This window comes from Astatotilapia calliptera, chromosome 1 (assembly GCF_964374335.1).
Source record: "Astatotilapia calliptera chromosome 1, fAstCal68.1, whole genome shotgun sequence".
NCBI classification, from domain to species: domain Eukaryota; kingdom Metazoa; phylum Chordata; class Actinopteri; order Cichliformes; family Cichlidae; genus Astatotilapia; species Astatotilapia calliptera.
In genome coordinates this window covers 27,724,183-27,742,182 of record NC_137422.1, presented here as the reverse complement: position 1 = coordinate 27,742,182, position 18,000 = coordinate 27,724,183, and the positions used below count along the sequence as shown (strand labels likewise).

At 39.2% G+C, this 18,000-nt stretch overlaps 1 protein-coding gene across 7 annotated transcripts in view; it reads left to right on the top strand.

Moving 5' to 3' along the window:
• Positions 1-17,345, top strand: part of esrrga (estrogen-related receptor gamma a) — a 71,907-nt gene extending 54,562 nt beyond the window's left edge. For all 7 annotated transcript variants that reach the window (XM_026171471.2, XM_026171454.2, XM_026171462.2 and 4 more), the window contains 3 exons: positions 7,245-7,351; positions 7,518-7,680; positions 11,679-17,345. In XM_026171471.2, the coding sequence (XP_026027256.2) occupies positions 7,245-7,351; positions 7,518-7,680; positions 11,679-11,923 (515 nt within the window). In that variant the 3' untranslated portion in view covers positions 11,924-17,345. The remainder of the gene's footprint in view (positions 1-7,244; positions 7,352-7,517; positions 7,681-11,678) is intronic.
• The last annotated feature ends 655 nt before the right edge of the window (positions 17,346-18,000 follow it).

Below are 18,000 nucleotides of genomic sequence, written 5' to 3'. Positions count from 1 at the left end.
GGGTTGCCCTCGACGACCAGCTGCCCCCACCCAAGCACCCCCAACCACGGCAACAGCTATAACACTCGACAACCATCTCTGTGTTGCAGCATTTCCATTTTGGGTCTAATTAAGTGTTAAATATTAGCACCCGCAACCACTGAGGCAGCTCGCACCACACACATACACACGCTCACGACACTCATCTCCACTACAGCAATGGTAAGATTTTAAGTGTTAATCTTGCAGTGCTGCTGATGGTGTCTAATGTATGCAATTAACAGTCAGGCAGGGCTGAAGGTTTGGTAATTAGCTGGCTGTTCACACTGATTAGAGGCTACCGCAACCCTATGACTGCTCTAGTCTCTCCCCCAGGCCACACGGAGAAAGGAGGGGGAAAAGAGAGGGGGAGTAAGGAAGGAGAATGAAACAGAAAAAGATATTTTAGCCAACAGCCCGACAGGGCATGAAAGTAAAGGTAAAATGATTTTGTGCGCAATATATGTATCTTAAAACCATATTTGTTATTTGTGTGTATATATATATATATATATATATATATATATATATATATATATATATATATATATATATATATATCATGTGTTCTTTATTCTTTTACTAAATGTTGAAATCAAATACAGATAAAATATGGCATTTATGGCATTTAATTCTTCATTGTTAACAAAGTTGAGCCTCAATCTCACATAGTATTCAGCAAAACATGAAAGAAACAAAAGAAACAATGAATGCTATGAATATTTCCTTCAGTACTGTCATTTTTAAAAGTCTCTAAACCCGTTTTAACAGTGTTTTAATTGAAAAATACTACAAAGACTAGAACAGATCCTTTTTTTCCCACATATGTATGGTCAGGTTGAATTTGATACCAGTCACAAGAAAGGAAGGAAAATTTCTGTATTATAAAAACACACACACACACACACACATTTGGTGGATTATTTCACAGCTTATCTACTTAATTCATAACAGGACAGTAACATGACTGTGTATAAAAAGAGCACCACAGAGTTGGCAAATTGTTCAATGGTTTAAGAAAAAAAAGAAGAAAAAGAAGAGGAAAAACGTGGCATTTTGTGGCTTGCTTTTGAACACTCTTGAAGACCATTAAGCACTATTATTGCTGCTTGTATAGGAGCATTGAAATCTTCTTATGCAAGGTCCAAAATTTTGGATTCAAATAATTTGGATCAGGCTTGGCTGACTGAGGTTTAGGTGAAAAGGTTTTTTTGTTGTTGTTTTTAGTTTTTACAACTTTTGAATGTTGGTTGTTACGGGATAAAGATATGAGGCGGCTTGTTATCAATGCACAATTCGAGCGCCTGATCCATATGTAACCTGCTGTGAAGGCACCAATAACAGTTGCAGGGAATTTTTTCACATTTTGCAGCAACCGTCACCTGAACGTCACAAGCTTATTAGAGCTGAGAGTTGAAAGGTCAAGGTCACTGCAAGATCTAGAAAAACAGATACTTAAGTAACTTAAGAATTCATACACTAATATCACATTTTATATTTATATTTTATATTGAAAAGGTCAAATGTGAACTTCAATTTGGAATCATGAATTCTTCATGCAGGTTACATTACAGACAATGTGATTCTGAGCAGGCATGGATTTAAACTACCACACGAGTTTGATGCAGTGACATAATTTTGACAGTGTAAGATATGGCTTGACTTGTGCGCTTAAATTGCGCTTCCATATAATGTCATATCTAAACATGATGTTTTGATAGTCCAAATAGCCGGACACATATGTGTGTAGGTGAGTATGTGTCCTGTGTGCGAGTGTGTCTTTAAGCCCCTCTAAATTAGCTGGTTCTCTGGGTAGATTTGTTTCCATCTCGTTGCGCATCTCTGTGTAATTGGGTCAGCTGGTGGATGTGTGTTCATTTGTGTGTGTGTGTGACAGCATTTGCCAGTGTGTATCTCGTGTGCGTATATCTTGTGTGTGTTGTTTCAGCTTGGCCAAAGCCATCACAGGGGGTCCGTGTTCATTTTGGCCGGCGTCTGGCCGTATGGTACAGAACAGTTTGAGATGTACGCACGCACACATACACAAACGCACACGTACAAAACACCACAAGGGAGCACTTGCATTGCACAGCATGCAACAATGTGCACACATTTAAACACATACAGAAAGTGGAATGAGTGAGCGCACGGGAGCCACATAACACAGTGTGCATACAGAACAACACACACACGCAGGGTAGCGATGTGCTGGTAACTGTGGGAAACTTCACGTGTCCTCATGCAATCTCTATCTCAGTGGGCCAGTAGACTTAAATCTGTCCCCTGCAGAACACAATACGTGCACATGCTGAACATAGACAATCCACTATTCCCTTGTCACCAACAAAGCACAACTTGTTGGTAACAGAAAACAGTTAGCAACGCAGTTCTCGCTCAAGAAAGATTCGCTTCACTATGTCAGATTATGGTGAATATGCACAATTTGGCAGTCTTTTTGAAAAGAAATAGCTATGTCTCCAATTTTCAGCAGTTATTAAGATAACATTTTTTTTATTTTACGTGACCTTCTCTTTGTTTTGCACAGGTTTACACTGTTGCTCCAGTGTTGGATAGCACATTGTCTACACTGGCGTTACATCATTTGGGTTTCTTTTTACACATTTGTTGAATGATGAGCTTTAGGTCATGACTCCCTAATTGCAGGGAAACACTTTTTGCAACTTGAAGGCAGTTTTCTTAAGTCTGTGAATTGTTTCTATAACATGGATGTTTCCTTTTAAATTTGTCCTGAGGCAATGATTCAAAAGGATCATTTGTATCACAATAAGCAAGTGTTAAGCACATTCAAGGGCCACTGCAAGACTACAGAAGGACAACGGATACAAAGCTATTTGTAACCCAATGGGACTTTTTAAAAGACATTCTGATACCAGAGCACTCAAATATTCGCCAGCATGAACTATTTTTGAAAGAAAGTCCGAAATTTTAAGGAAAACTGAATTTCATTTTACATGACAACACTTGAGAAGAGTTAAATTAGTTTCCATATTCAATCATTCTATAATTCTCAGGTGATTTTTTGTTTTTGTTTTGGGGGGGGGTTTAAATGTGTATAAAATACACCTGGTCCTCCTGGTCATTATTTAAGTAATACACACGGCTGGTCTGCAATTTGGCCTATTTTGTCCAGGGCTTTAAATCTATTCATTCTCACCAGGACACAGACCCTCTTATGCTCAATTTAGAAAATAAAATCAAGTTAATTCAACAATAAACTTGTTTTATATGTATTTTTTTGTATTAATTATGCAGATATTATTCAAAGTGGAACCCCACACAAAATGATCTTTAAAAAATGTAAAAGAATTGTCAGAGAACCTTTCAAAACTACATTATATATTCAAGCTATTAAGTCTGCTTGATTAGAGCTCAAAATTGTTCGCCTGTTTTGCTTCTATGGACAAAAAGACACACACACACACAAAAAAAATCAAGACACCGCCACTTAAATGGAAAGTGTCCCATTTAACCTCTTAAGCCCCAACGCCCCCTGATATGGGGGCAAAAGGCAGGAGATCAGTTAGGCTTGGGGCTAAAGAGGTTAACCTGGGTTACAGGATGTGAATACTAGTCATGCGTTAATAACTGGTTACCAGATCACCATCACAACCGGTTTTCACACCTGTCAGAATACAGGCGCGGAGAATAGGCGTGTTGATACTTCAGTTGTCGAAGATGTACATTGCCGTCGTCATACAAATACACCGACTCATATGCGCGTACACTTCTCGGTGTATATACACAAGTATATGGGCACCCATAAGCGTCACAGTCTCTTCTCACTGGTTTCCATTTGCCCTGTAACCATGCGAAAACAAATATAGGCCTCTTAGATATGTGTGTTCGTGTGCATCTATGGAGCAACTGGGGCATGAGAGAGGGCTATCTTATGTGTGTGTGTGTCTGTGTTAGACTGTTGTGCAGTCTCGGGTGTAAACGTGCAGTCAGGACTCATTTGGCAGACAAACAGGCCGCAGGGTGGCTAGGGAATCGACGTGTGTTTGTGGGTGTGTTTGTTTTTTATGCGGGTATCTGATAGAGAAAAGGGAAAAGGAAAGAGTGCACAAGCAAGAGGTAGAGGTTAAGTTTGCATGACTGCACTGTAGCCTCTTTCTGTCAGTGCACACATAAGTGCATCTGTACCGTCATAGGTTTGTTCTACTTTAGCAGACCACCTAAACACAAATACTAACTATAGATAAGATTAATATCCAGCCCAAAACTTGGTGTTACCAGATGGAAGCAGTTATCCAGTAATAATTTTATACGGTGCTGTTTGAAGTTCTTGCCGATATTTTTTAGGCAAATATTTCAACTTTGTTGCAAACGGCAAACAACATCGACACAAACACACTCATGCTAACTCACACAGTATGAGATGCCTTATCAACAATGGGCAGAAAGGAAATGTAATTAGAACCAAATAAGAAACCTTTTGTCAAGTGAAATCACAGGTATGAAAGAAAGGTCTCCACCCCTCCCACTACCACCACTGCCGCCCTTCTTTCTAACAACTCACCCCCTTTTACTTTCTTCTCTCTTCCAACTCACTCTTTCTGATACACTCTCTCTCCCTCTCTCTCTCTCTTCCCATCAATATCTCTCTCTCTCTCTCCATCATCAGCACTAAATTCCCATTGATGTTTCTTTTCTTCTGTTGTATCGATTGCTTCATGAGAAGGAGGGGAGGAATGTAGGAAGGGAAGAAGGGAAAGATGGCGTTATCTGTTAATTAATTTGTCCTGAAGCCGGCCGCCTATTAATCAGACAGATAAGAGGCATTGGATGGCTGAACGGCGCAGACAGGCTGGTGGGGAGGGAAGAGGGAGAGGTACACACACCAACGTACACACACAAACACAGACAGAGATACGCATGCAGAGTCCCGTGGAAACATGTATGGGAATGTATGCATACACACGGAATGCAAATATGCTGATGAGTTATGTACAAATGTGCAGTTTAAGCACACATATATTCACACAAGGACAAAAAAAATTTCACACACTGCACAAATCTGCTCACACACGCAGACACCATCCTGATAAAAATCATTGATGTGCCTCAATAAGAAAAGCTGCACTTTCAGCTCAATAAATTAATCACTGTGGTTTTAATTATTGGTGTTTTCTGTGTGTGTGTGTGTGTGTGTGTGTGTGTGTGTGTGTGTGTGTGTGTGTGTGTGTGTGTGTGTGTGTGTGTGTGTGTGTGTGTTTGTTGCACACATCTGTACACCTTATGTATCATTAGGAGGATAGAGGACTATGCAAACAGCACTGTTAATATACAGACACTTATACAGACACTTTCCATATGAAGTTGACATTCACGGTATATTTGTGTATATGTGATTCAGTGTGTATTCTTGCATTTGTATGTTTGTGCCCACTTCTTGAGCCTTGTGTGCTCCTGTTGGTCCTGGACCAGATGCCACCAGAGGGAAGTGCGCAAATTGATGGAAATCTTAGTTCTGCCCTGAACACCTGAGTACCAAAAACACACACAAAGACAATTTAAAACCCACAACCAGTGACACCATTAAATGATATTAACCCCTCACTCATCTCGCCTTCTCTTCACTTGACCCCAGGGTTGAACAGATTCAATAAGTGTATGTGTGTTAATTTTAGCAATGCCAGTGCATATTTCCCCAGCCCACAATGAGTGGTGAAGTCCTAAGTACCCCCTAAAGACATCTGCCTCTGTGAATAAGGTGTGTGTGTGCGTGTGTGTGTGTGCACGAAGACCCCCCCTTAAGAAATTCACCTCTAATCCCTTCTGATGATTTCATTAAGTAGAAGAAGACACTGCCAGTTGGCAGTGATACTGCTCCCTTCACTGTGCCGTGTGTGAGTGTGCACGTAAGAGTGTACGCACGTGTGTGTGTGTGTATCAATCATACACATTTGGATTCTTTCCAGTTTGTTTCTATGCGTTCATGTTTATGTGTATGTGATATGAAGTGTGTGTTAAGAAATGTTAACAGTTGTAGATTGAATGAATTAGAGCGCATTACAAACAACAATAGCCTGCAACCTGGACATAATGAGACGCCTGCCATTACCAATCAACAAACTGTGAGATAAGAGCCCCTAATGTACATGCATGCGCAAAATACCAACACACACTCTGGCGCACCTAACATCTCAAGAGGAGGTTCTTCGCAGCAGATGTTACTGAAGAAATAGCTTCCTTCGCATCTGCCTGCTTCTCCTGGCATGATGCTTCACTCCAACACACATACACAAACACACAGTGGAGGGCTGCAGCGAGGTCTGACAGGTGTGCTTGCATGGCAAACTGTCTTTGCCTTGCCTATGAAGGCTCACGCTCACAAACACACACACACAGGCAGACAGGCAGGTGTGAATGGACAGGTGTGTGAGGAGAGGACAGCTGCGAAGAAAGGTGTGAGCAGGCAGGTGTTCCATTAAAGAGACAGACAGAAAGAGAAAGACTAAGAGGGATGGACCGCAAGTGAAGTGAGTGTAATCAAGAGATATGGCATGAGGAAGCAAAAACATCGCAATCAAAAAGCATCAAGCAGAAATATGAATCGTGTGTGTACTCACTGTCTGAAAAGAAATGAGTGAATGAAAGAAAGGTGAAAAGAGGTTCACAGTCATAGACAGACACTGATAGGTAAAAAGGAGACAGACAGATATACGTAGACATAGGCAAATAGGCAGACATGGATTGACACCGAAGAAAGCAGGAGTTTTGAGGCCATAGCAACAGTTAGTGTGTGTGTATTTGAGCGGCGTAACAGCGATGGCCAGCATTGATCCTTGGAAGTTGTGGCAGGGAAAGATAAGGCCCGCCTTTCCCCAGAGAATAGCCCTGGGCATAAGAGGAAGAGGAGGAAGAGGAGAGGAGGTGGAGAACTCTAGTCAAGTGGATGGATTGAGGTTGGCCAAGAAGGGAGTGAAGCTGAGTCTTGAACCTAATACTAGCTCAAACACCTTTTAAACACAGCTGTTTTATTGCTTTTGAGTTAGTTCTGCTTTAAAAAATAAATAAATCCCAAAACAAAACCCACGTTAGAAAAACACACAGGATGCATTTTCCTCTTCGCAAAGGTTATATTTACTGAATTTTATTTTCTTTCTGAAAGATAGACTCCTTAACTCTTTGGTTTGTTCGGGTGGAAAAATTAAATTAACAATCTATGCTCTTGCTTTTCTTTTTGTCTCAATGTTTACCAGGTTTTTCCACGCTGTCTCTGGCAGACCAGATGAGTCTCCTGCAGAGTGCATGGATGGAAATCCTGATCCTACGCGTTGTCTACCGTTCACTGCCCTTTGAAGACAAGGTAAGCCTGTTTGTTTCTTGGGCTCAAGTGGCCACCTCTCGTAATGCATAACTCTAAACCGTAATGCAATCTATCCAAAGGGACTGACTTATTTTTGGAGTCATTCTCAAGTGGACATTTAAGAACATGCCAGTAAATCCAGTTCTTCTGTTTTGTCTCTTTGTAGTTGGTGTATGCTGAGGACTACATAATGGACGAGGACCAGTCGAAATTAGCTGGACTTCTGGACCTGAACAATGCCATCCTTCAGCTGGTGAAGAAATATAAATCTATGAAACTAGAGAAGGAGGAATTTGTCACTCTCAAGGCCATTGCTTTGGCTAACTCAGGTTGGAATTTGTTCACTCTCAGCTGATATTTTTGTCTGTCTCCACATTTGTGTTTTACTGGTGGAAGAGTTAATCCTAGGATTCCCAATCCCATGGGGCTCATTTGAGCTGAACTATCAGAGGACCGATTTCAGTATTCTGCATTCAAACAAACACACAACTGTGACGCAACCATGTTAACACATACTCTACTAGTCAAAAGTGTGTCAAATACTGTATGCATACATAGAAAAACACATGCTTAGTGCAAAAATAAAAACGTGTTTTTTAGTTGAACCTCACCACAACACAACGTGCCAATCCTTTTTGCAATTAGCATAGTCGTCTCTTCAGATGCCTGTTAAATAAGGTGAAATCATTAGAACCCAAAATCTGTCGATAAGGCCCCCTCTCTGATGTGTCCAGCTGCATCGACAGCTGACTGACACACGCGCACACACACGCACTCTCTCGCACACACACGCCTTCTTCCTCCCATGACCCGTCTTTTGAACTTTGTCTTGGAAGCTGGCCAGCTCTTCAGTACTCTTTAATTACAAGGGGGGAGCTGTCAATACAATGTGTTTAAATGGGAGAATGCAACGAGAGAGCTTTGAATAAGGAGGGAGGGGCCTTTTGTTCTGGTTGTGCCACTAAAGGCACGCATACACATATTTACATCCATAAATGTTCCTAAACTTTCAAAAAACATACATCTGGTTATTAGCACTCAGTGAAACATTTGTGTGTGCCATTGAAAAATGTTTGCTTACACACATACTTAGATACTGCTCTGCACATGCAGAAAATATTGACATGTTGTTCCTGTGGGCTTTGTGTGACAATCAATCTCTTGCCGCTGCTTGTGTGTGTGCATTTGTGTCCATCCATGTATGTGTTTCAGTTATTCTCTGAATACTGCTTACTGGAAGTTAAGGAAATTTATTGGTTATTTCAGCTGGACAACAGAGTTAAGAATCATTATTATTTGGCAAACATCCAGTACATGGACAGGAAAATCTAATAGTAATAATATTTCATTGTTTTACAAAAGGAAATGGTGCTGACATTAGTCACAATGGCTCATTCAGCGATATTCTTTATTTTCCATATTAATTTAATGCTCCCATCTATTATATATCACAAAATACCGTCAAAGTGCAAGAAAACATCTTTCGCGGGGCTTTATATTCAGCTATAATATTTTGAACTGTTCCTCTACATGTAAAGGCTCATTGTTTGCATAGGATTTTATCAACACATACCTTTGGTTTATTTTTGTAATTGCCTTTTTGTTTTCTTAATGTTCCATTTCGACACTGGCATGACGTGAATTTACTGGCCATGTAAACGGCCAGCTACAGCATGCTCTTCATTATGATGGAAATGTCAGGTTAGTAAACTCTGTCAAAAGCAAACATCGCTCTTAAGAAAATTCACATTTGAAATCGTCATTCTTTTAACTAATTGAAATTGAAATAGCTGACAGCCAAATAAGAACTTTGTATCATTGCCCAGACTCTCGAAATGCTCTTCAAGACAACAGAATGCTAGCATTAGCATTTTGAAGGGCACTGACACTAATTAATTCACAGGATGCTAATTGTGCATTAATGAAGCCAAGCCTTAAGAAATGTTAGCAAACGTGCCCCACATGTAAAGAAAGCTAAACTAGCCATGGGAAACAGGAGGCACATGTGGGGGTATGTGATTGTGTGTGTGTGTGTGTGTGTGTGTGTGTGTGTGTGTGTGTGTGTGTGTGTGTGTGTGTGTGTGTGTGTGTGTGAATCATTTATGTGCGACTGTGAATTGTGAGTTCCATGTTAACATGTTCGCTTTAACAGCCTTATGTACTTGTGCTCATTAACGTCTGCTGTTTTACTTGTGAGTTTACTGCGGGTCACAGCACAGGCAGAAGCCATGTCTACCAGCTTAAATACTAAACACACAATGCTAATCAAAAACAACGTGAAACTCATTAAACTGCAGTTTAGCTTCTGCCTATTCACTGCACAGCCCATTACAAATTCAAAAAAAAGAAGAAAAGGTTGGGGGGGGGGGGGTCTCCTCCATTCTGTATGGCATTAGCAGTCAATACTAATGTCATAATGACTTTATGGAATAAGTCTATATTTACAAAGTGGTACTGTATAAGTAAAAGTTAAATATATGGTCATATTCTGTATATACAAAAAGAAATATCAACTTAACCTTAAACTTCGTTCCCCTGCCTCATCAATACCGTTAACCACTAAGGAAAATATCATCACAGAGAAAAGTTTCTAAAAGACTCAGACCAGTGGACCACAAGTAGAATATCTGAGGACCAATAGAAGCTGATTTTTCTATTGATCCTCACAGAATCCGACCCACTGACCAGTCTGGTCCTGCATACTGATGCATGCATTATACTCGATAGATCCAGCTCAGTGTATTTGATTGTGCTAGTCCGATTGTGTGCACATCTGTGTGTATGTGGCTTTGCAGGCACATTTTATGTTGATTTTATTTCTCTGAACAATATAATTTATATATTTCATACTTGTTCCAATTCCCATCTGTGCACGTGGATGATGTGAGCATGTGTGCCTGGGAAAGCTAGTGTGTTTAACAAGTACCCAGTGGGAAGTATTTGGTTGAACTGCAATATCCTTCACTAAAAGCTTCCACCAATGGCAGGCAACAAAAGCACATACACAACACGAGACCTCCAAACAGCTAAAATGCTTCTGCTTAGGAGTATATGCATGTAGTTTAACCACTTGTATAACTGACTTTACAGATGTAAAAAAGTAAACATATAAAAGTGAAGTGTATAGCACACAGTGGACTTAGAAGGTCATTACAAAAGATCATACTGTGTTAATGTAGAACTCCACGCAGCTGACAGAGCTTACATGGAGAGCAGGCATCAGACTGTGTCATCCTTTCTGTCCACACCTGCAATGTCTGTGTGTGTCTTTACACACCCAATCATATGTCTAAGCAAATCAAATGTTTTGTAGGTGTGTGTGGGGGTGGTGTTGTTGGTAGGTGAGTGGGGGAGCGAGCTATCAATAGTTGTCTTGTGATTATTATTTAACATGCATGTAGCTATTGATCGTAGACATTGATCGGAGGTTGGGAGCTAAAGGCCAGCTCACATTAAGACCTTGCCTCCCTTAGGGGCAATATGGAGCATTATTATTGAGGGACATCATCGGGCTTTACTGCCACTGCTAAAACACACCTTACATGCCAGCTCAAAGAGAGATTACAGATGTGTGCAACCGCATACTCCTTCAACTCCCTCCTGCACCACCATATCACCCCCTACACACACAGACACACACAAACTCTCATGTGTTCCTTCATCTCTTGATCATTCTACAAGTCTGTCTGTTTTTTTCTCCACCCACTTGTCTCTTTGTCTGGCCATTCATCACTCCCACAGATTTGCACTTTGAAGGGAGGGAATAAAGGGAATATATAAACCCTGTTTTTGGATTGTTTTTTGAATCTTTGTGTGTTTAAAAGTACTAAGGAATAGGGCTACATTTGTAACTGTTCCTTTAATGCCACTAAATCAGGTTTTTGCTAAATGCACAAAGTATTTCTGCACTTTTTACAGTAGGCATGGAAATCATGAGTCGATAGAATTTATATTGATAGTATTTTCAGCCTGCACCTGCGATGCTCAGGAATATTTTCACTTTGTTTCTGCGTAGATGTTTAGTTTAATCTTTAGCACTTCTCTCCCCTCACTCACAGCAGACAATGGTGGCACGGATACAAGTCTACACTGCTGAAAACATCTCAGAGAGTTGTGGGAGAGTTTTGCAGGATCTGCTTCACATTAGCAGGCTTGACTTACTTTTAAAAAGTCCACTTTTTCATGCAATATTTCTTTTTTATCAACAGCAACAAAACAGTTATGTCACATTTCCCACTTTGGTTGAAATACAGTTCAGTAGATGTGGATATTATTATACAAAATACTTCAAATTTTTAGTCATACATTGTCTGTCCTCTTACTCCAGACTCCATGCATATTGAAGATGTGGATGCAGTACAGAAGCTCCAGGATGTGCTTCACGAGGCCCTGCAGGACTACGAGGCTTCCCAGCACCAGGAGGATCCCCGTCGGGCAGGCAAGCTGCTCATGACCCTCCCCTTGCTCCGCCAGACCTCCACCAAGGCTGTGCAACACTTCTACAGCATCAAGCAGGATGGCAAAGTCCCAATGCACAAACTCTTTTTGGAGCTGCTGGAAGCCAAGGTCTGAGGACAGGGACTAGATGGAAGGACAGCTAGAGTCTGATCCACCTGGGCTTCAACTCGAACTCTGAACATCAACTTTGAATGACCTCTTGCTCTTCTACGCGCACTCTCACAGATACATGCACACACACACTCTCACACACACACACAGAAATAGGAAGTTTGTCTGCTGACACATTTCCCTATAAATAGACGCTATCCAGACCTCTCACCTGAACTTGAAACACCACGTCTTTGACAAAAGGGTGTTGACTTGATGATCTTTTTTGGAGGAAGACGGTGACAGACTGTGTAACTCCCATTTATCAATGGAAGACGATATTTGCTAAGAGTAACTTAACAGTTCTCGCAGTGACTCCAAACACTGACGAAGACAAACACTTATGCATTTAATAACAATTAGGATGTTATTAATGACAAACGCTTAAATGAGGACACGTTTAAAAGACACTGAACAGTCTTCTTTTTAGCTCTGAGAGACTGTAAGACTGCACTCGTGTCTCCTTTCCCCCTCCTGTTTCCCTCAGAGTTTTTTAGCGTTCAAGAAGAAGACGAGTGGACAAAAAACGAACACTTAGGAGGTGTTAATGACATTTATTGTTGAAGTACATGTACAATGAAATTTGAATCAATGGACAGAAAGAAAAGAAGAGGAGATTTGCCCTGCCAAAGAATGGAATCATCCATTCAGAGGATGCCAGCAAACTTTACTGTCATAACCCAAAACCATTTCTGTTTTGATCTGCCAGTGGTTTTCAGTCCTGGGCCTCAAGAGTACTGCTGGTTCTCTCTTCCTGTAATTATTAAATTGTTTTCTGGGTATTATGAAAACCAGCAGCGCTTAAGGTTTTACGGAAAAGCATTGGAAACAACTGCTTTAAACTCTTTCTGGTTCTCCCTAAATTCAATTTCCTGGTTTCCCATGACTCCCCCGCTTCAAGTACAACTTTACTGTTTGCTGTATTTGCTGACGACTGGTCATCCTGGCCTCTCAAACCTGTCTTGCCATAATATCAATGTCTGTTCACTTGGCAAAGCTAAAAATTGTTTCATATATTCTAACCACATGAGGTGTGATTAATTTGCAGAGTTTAAAAGTATACATATGACTTCTTAGTTGCTAACAACAGAATACAATTTGATTGAAACTTCATAAAATTGTCAAAGATACATGGCTAACAAACAAATGTGGGCTGAGTTCACATTCTGTGTATAGTGTATAATCGATGAAAAACACCTCTTGTGTTCAGACGTGTATTTGAACAATTTTTAGCAGTTTTGTGGCCCTGATTTGCAGCTCTTCACATACCAGTCAGTAGGGATTTAAGTCTATCAACGTGCCATTAGTAGTCCAACCCAAGCTCATTAGCCACACTCCAAAAACTCAAAAGTCTCACCTCTGTATTACCCTCCTCATCCCGTTGTGTTCACGACTACCAGCTCATCTCCTGTGTCAGTACAGAGATATTCTTGTGACTCATTCAGGGAGTGTAGGGGGAGCCGCAGTCACTCGGCGCAATTCAAACCAGAAGGAAAGGTGTGCTGACAAAACTGACTGAAGAATACGTATTGTTGCTTTAAAACTCCTCGATCTTTTTTCTTAATTTCTACCTTGAAAATAATCTTAGTGATGATACCAATATTAGGGTTGTAAATAATTGTCATCCTGTATATGACATATAACATGGCTTTGTTTTTGTTATTAATATTGTCTTCTTAAAACTGAATCAATCAATATGTCTTTCCTTTTTTCTATCAGCTTGACCACTTTCAGCAATTATCATATATATATATATAAAAATATAACAAGTAATAATGTATTAACAAATCAGCGTTTATCTTAGAAACTCTGAGCAATAGTGGTTTTCAAGGAGGGGTTTGTGTATATGGACTAAGTCTGCAATATTAACATTACATGCCAGTCTTAAATTCGGGAGAAAGGGGGATGAGGATTTGGAGGAGAATGTGTCGCTTCTCTTTCTCTCTGTGTAACTTGCCATAAGCTATTAGATAACAGTCACTGGGCATTTCCTTTCATGACCGTTAAGAAGAAAAATACAACCCAGGAATCTATTCACTTAAAAGCTGTGTAAAGGTTGCAACTGGGAGAAGTAATACAAGCAAATAAAAACAAAAAGATCCAGCATCCAATTTGCAATTATCACCTTCTGAAGTCCGCACCTTTCATGTGACCAGGCTTTTTTTGCATTGACATTTGATCTGATTGAACCAGGACAATTCTTGTAGTGAAAAAAACACTTAGATAGTACACAATTTTCTCTCATTTGTGGCTTGAGGTGCAATTCTTTTGGACATGTGACTGAGTGTGGGGACCATGAGAGTACCTTGACTAAATTTAAATCTTTGCTGAGGGGTACAATGGTGCTAGCAAAATCAAAATGTCCTGTTACCTCACTACCCCATTTCCTGAAACACTTGATTTTTTTTGAGGAGTTGAAATTATGAAAGCTTTTAGCCTACGTACAACAATTACCGTATTATGTCATTTAAATCAGCTTCTGTATAAATTGATCATGGGACGCTAATTACCTCAGCTGAATACAACAGTAATTTATATAATTTAATATTGATCATTTGTAAAAAAAAAAAAAAAAGAATAGGTAATGTTGCTTGTTAAAAATTCTGACCCTTTCTGAATTTTAGACAAAAAATGGAAACGCTGAGCTGACAGGCAGCTGTCTTACAAAGAGACACTAATTTTATGGTTAAGTAAAACTGCATACAGTGTGGTTGAGTTATCACAGCTTTAACAGGTAAAAAGTTGATGGATTTTTTTTTAAATATATATATATATATATTTATGCACTTTCTAAAGCCAAGTAAGGATGCCAAAATGTGTATTTTACATGACAGCGTAATCTAATATAAAATGGCAACTTGTCACAGCTGAGGAGTGCTGCAGTTTAAAAGTAGTTGATCTCTAACATCACACTTTCAGTATCAGCCATCAGTATTATTAGTAAGGGGTATTTTCTCAGCCTTCTTAAACATTGTATATTGTAAATTATACAGATTATAATTCTAACATAAGACATTTTATTGGACACAAAATGAAAAAAAAATGGAAAAAAAATGTAGTTCAACCTGTGTGTTTCATGTTTGCTGTTTTTTCTATCAAGGAAAAAAATCTCTCTTTGGTTCATCTCTTTTTCTTTTAGGTCTTTTTTTTTATGTTTGAACTTTTTTCTCCTCTGATGGCGTTGCTGTGTACTTTTTCTTGTGGTGATTCCCGTTCTTGTGCTGTGTGCTTCTTCTTTAGACAACACAGAGTAGAGTAGAGGCCATGTTGTCTATCTGTCTGTCGGATCAGTCCGCCGGGGGTCTGGGCACCGGATTCTCTCACAATGAACCGAATCGTATATAAGGCTCTTCTGCTAGAAATTTAACTAGACCACCAGGATCAAATTACAGTATCCATCTTTACCAAACTATACATAAATAATTAAATATTTAGTATCTAAATGAAGAAACACCTTAACAAGTATTTAAAAAGGGATCATTTGTGTAACTTTCCTGTAGATTGAACAGTATATTGTATATCTTTAGGTTAAATAAAGCTGAAATGAAAAGGACATTTGAGTAATTCAGAACTGTAGGTGACTCTTTTTTGATAAACTCGCTGTACATAACTGCCTTCCATACAGCTCAGCGAAGTCATTATCTTTGCTGTTTTCAGTCAAAAAGAGAAAATACTAAACCAATTTTTTTTTCGTCCCTGTTTCCTGGAAAATATCTTGCTTTACAATAGACAGTGAAAAACCTGTGTGGCTTGATGGGAAAGACATGTTTTAAGAAACATGTTTAATTAGCACTCGCTGCTGCTCTTTACCATATATTCATTGCATTGTGGGGCACCAGGTTTTGCAAAATTCATATTGAAACTCAAATTTTCCCCAACTTGAAATAACATGTGATTACCCTACCTGCTAAAATAAATTTCTGGATCCATACGCTGTGATGCAAACACCATGATTTCAAATATTCTAGTGTTCAACAAAGGTTTTAACACATTTTTAAAAACATGATTATACAGAAAAAAAGGTTTCACAAGTAGGAATACGCGATATTTTTATGGTCAAGCTTCGAATTGCATAACAACAAATGTATTTTGACTGTAACATAGAAAAGTGTCCCCCTGGAAAAAAGGATGGTATTCATTACCACCAACTGTACATTATGCCACATACAACAAATGGAAGAAAGGTGCTCTTTTTCTTACTCTTGTTTTCTGTTGCTGTTTATTTCTTTGTCAGTTGCCCAAAAATTGTGCGTACTCCTAAAACAATTCACTAAGAAAGCTGTTCAAGTGATTAATGCAAAGCTGAATCTGGTTAGTAACCACGTTTGACATTCATATTAAACGTGATTCACAATGATGCCATTTTATTTTGTTTACTGCTGTCATTTCAGATGACGAATGCTAAATTTGACCAGGAAAAATTTTTGGAAGGGAAACTATGTATTTTGTCCAGAGGTTTTGATGTAATCTGCTGCTCATAGCCACAATATGATTTAATTGTATTTTTTCTTCTTGTTAAAAAGCAATATTTTGAAGACTGTACAATTATGAGGCAAGTGTTGCACATGTCGGGTCATAGATCCAAATACTAAATAATCTATTAGAATGATTCTGTCATTAGTGTTAACAAGGAAAGGCAAGGAGAAGGAAGGAGCAGCTGGGTTTTTGCAGAGCCACTGGTACAAACCATTTGAGCTGTTTTCACTTTGGACATCAAGTTATTGCTCTAATATGGATCAATTAGTTGCGACCACTTCACGTAAACAGTAGATTAGCTTGAACAGAATGATGACTTATTGAGCCACAGTAACAAAGCAGGTCTGTCCACTTTCCATGGCTGCCCCTGAAAATTGCACATAAACAGTGTTTATCTACAACTCTGCAGTGTATGATCATTTAGTTGTATTTAGTCCCCAGGTGCAAACGCCACCCGTGCTGCAGCTTACCCTGCAGCCTGAATTTGCAAACATGAAGAATATATTTAAGAAAGGGAGAACGTTTGGGAACATTTGGATGAAAGGGAAGAACAAAAAGACCCTTGAGTGGTGAAGAAGAGTTGATGAAAGACGTCCCTGTAGTGTTATTTAAAAACATGTCCGTAGGTTTTAGATGTGCTTCACATCATTAAATGAGAAAAAAAAAAGACAAACAATTACCTGTATATTTTTGTGATGTGTATCATACAAGTGTGCTCAAACAATAATGTCCATTCGTGTAAATGTATTTATTTCACATTGTATATATTGTTCAATGCAAAAAGAGAGACCTATGATTCTGTAACTTAAACTACTATGGGTTAAAACATTACATGTGTTACTCCAGACTATGCCTTTCAGGATTATTACAGTAGAGCAATATCAATTAAAAACCAGGCTTCCAGTTTTGACATCTGTCTTGTGTCTGATTCCTGATTCTTAATCTTGTGTCTGTTCCTTGATTGTTTTATACACACAGCAACATGTGCATTTAAGCACGTAGACAGCCGAGCATCAGAATAAGCTAAGAAAGATTGATTTAAGTGAATTTCTACATGGCATGGTGGTGGGCACCAGACAGGTATATGAGTATTTTAGAAATTGCATATTTATTGAGATTTTACTACACAATCCTCTCTAGGGTTTATAGAAAATAGTCCAAAAAAATATCCAGTGAACCGCAGCTCCCTGGGCTTCAAGCTGATATGGAGGCAACAGTAACTCAAATAACTACTCATAACTTGTGACCAAGGTATGCAAAAGAGCATTTCTGAACAGTCAGCCTTGAAGTAGATAAACTACAGCAGCAGAAGACCACACTATATGCAACTAAGAACACTAAACTGAGGCTACAATTCACACAGTGTCACTAACATTTTGGTGGTGTTGCATCATGGATCTGCAGCCGACAAATCTGCAGCAACTGTGTGTTCTGTCTGCTGTCATGTCAATAAGGACTAAAATCTCTGAGGAATTTTTCCAGCACCTTGTTGAATCTATATCATTAAAAATCTGTTATGAAGGTAAATCAGGATCCTCTAGTTACAAAAAGAAGTCTGGATGCCT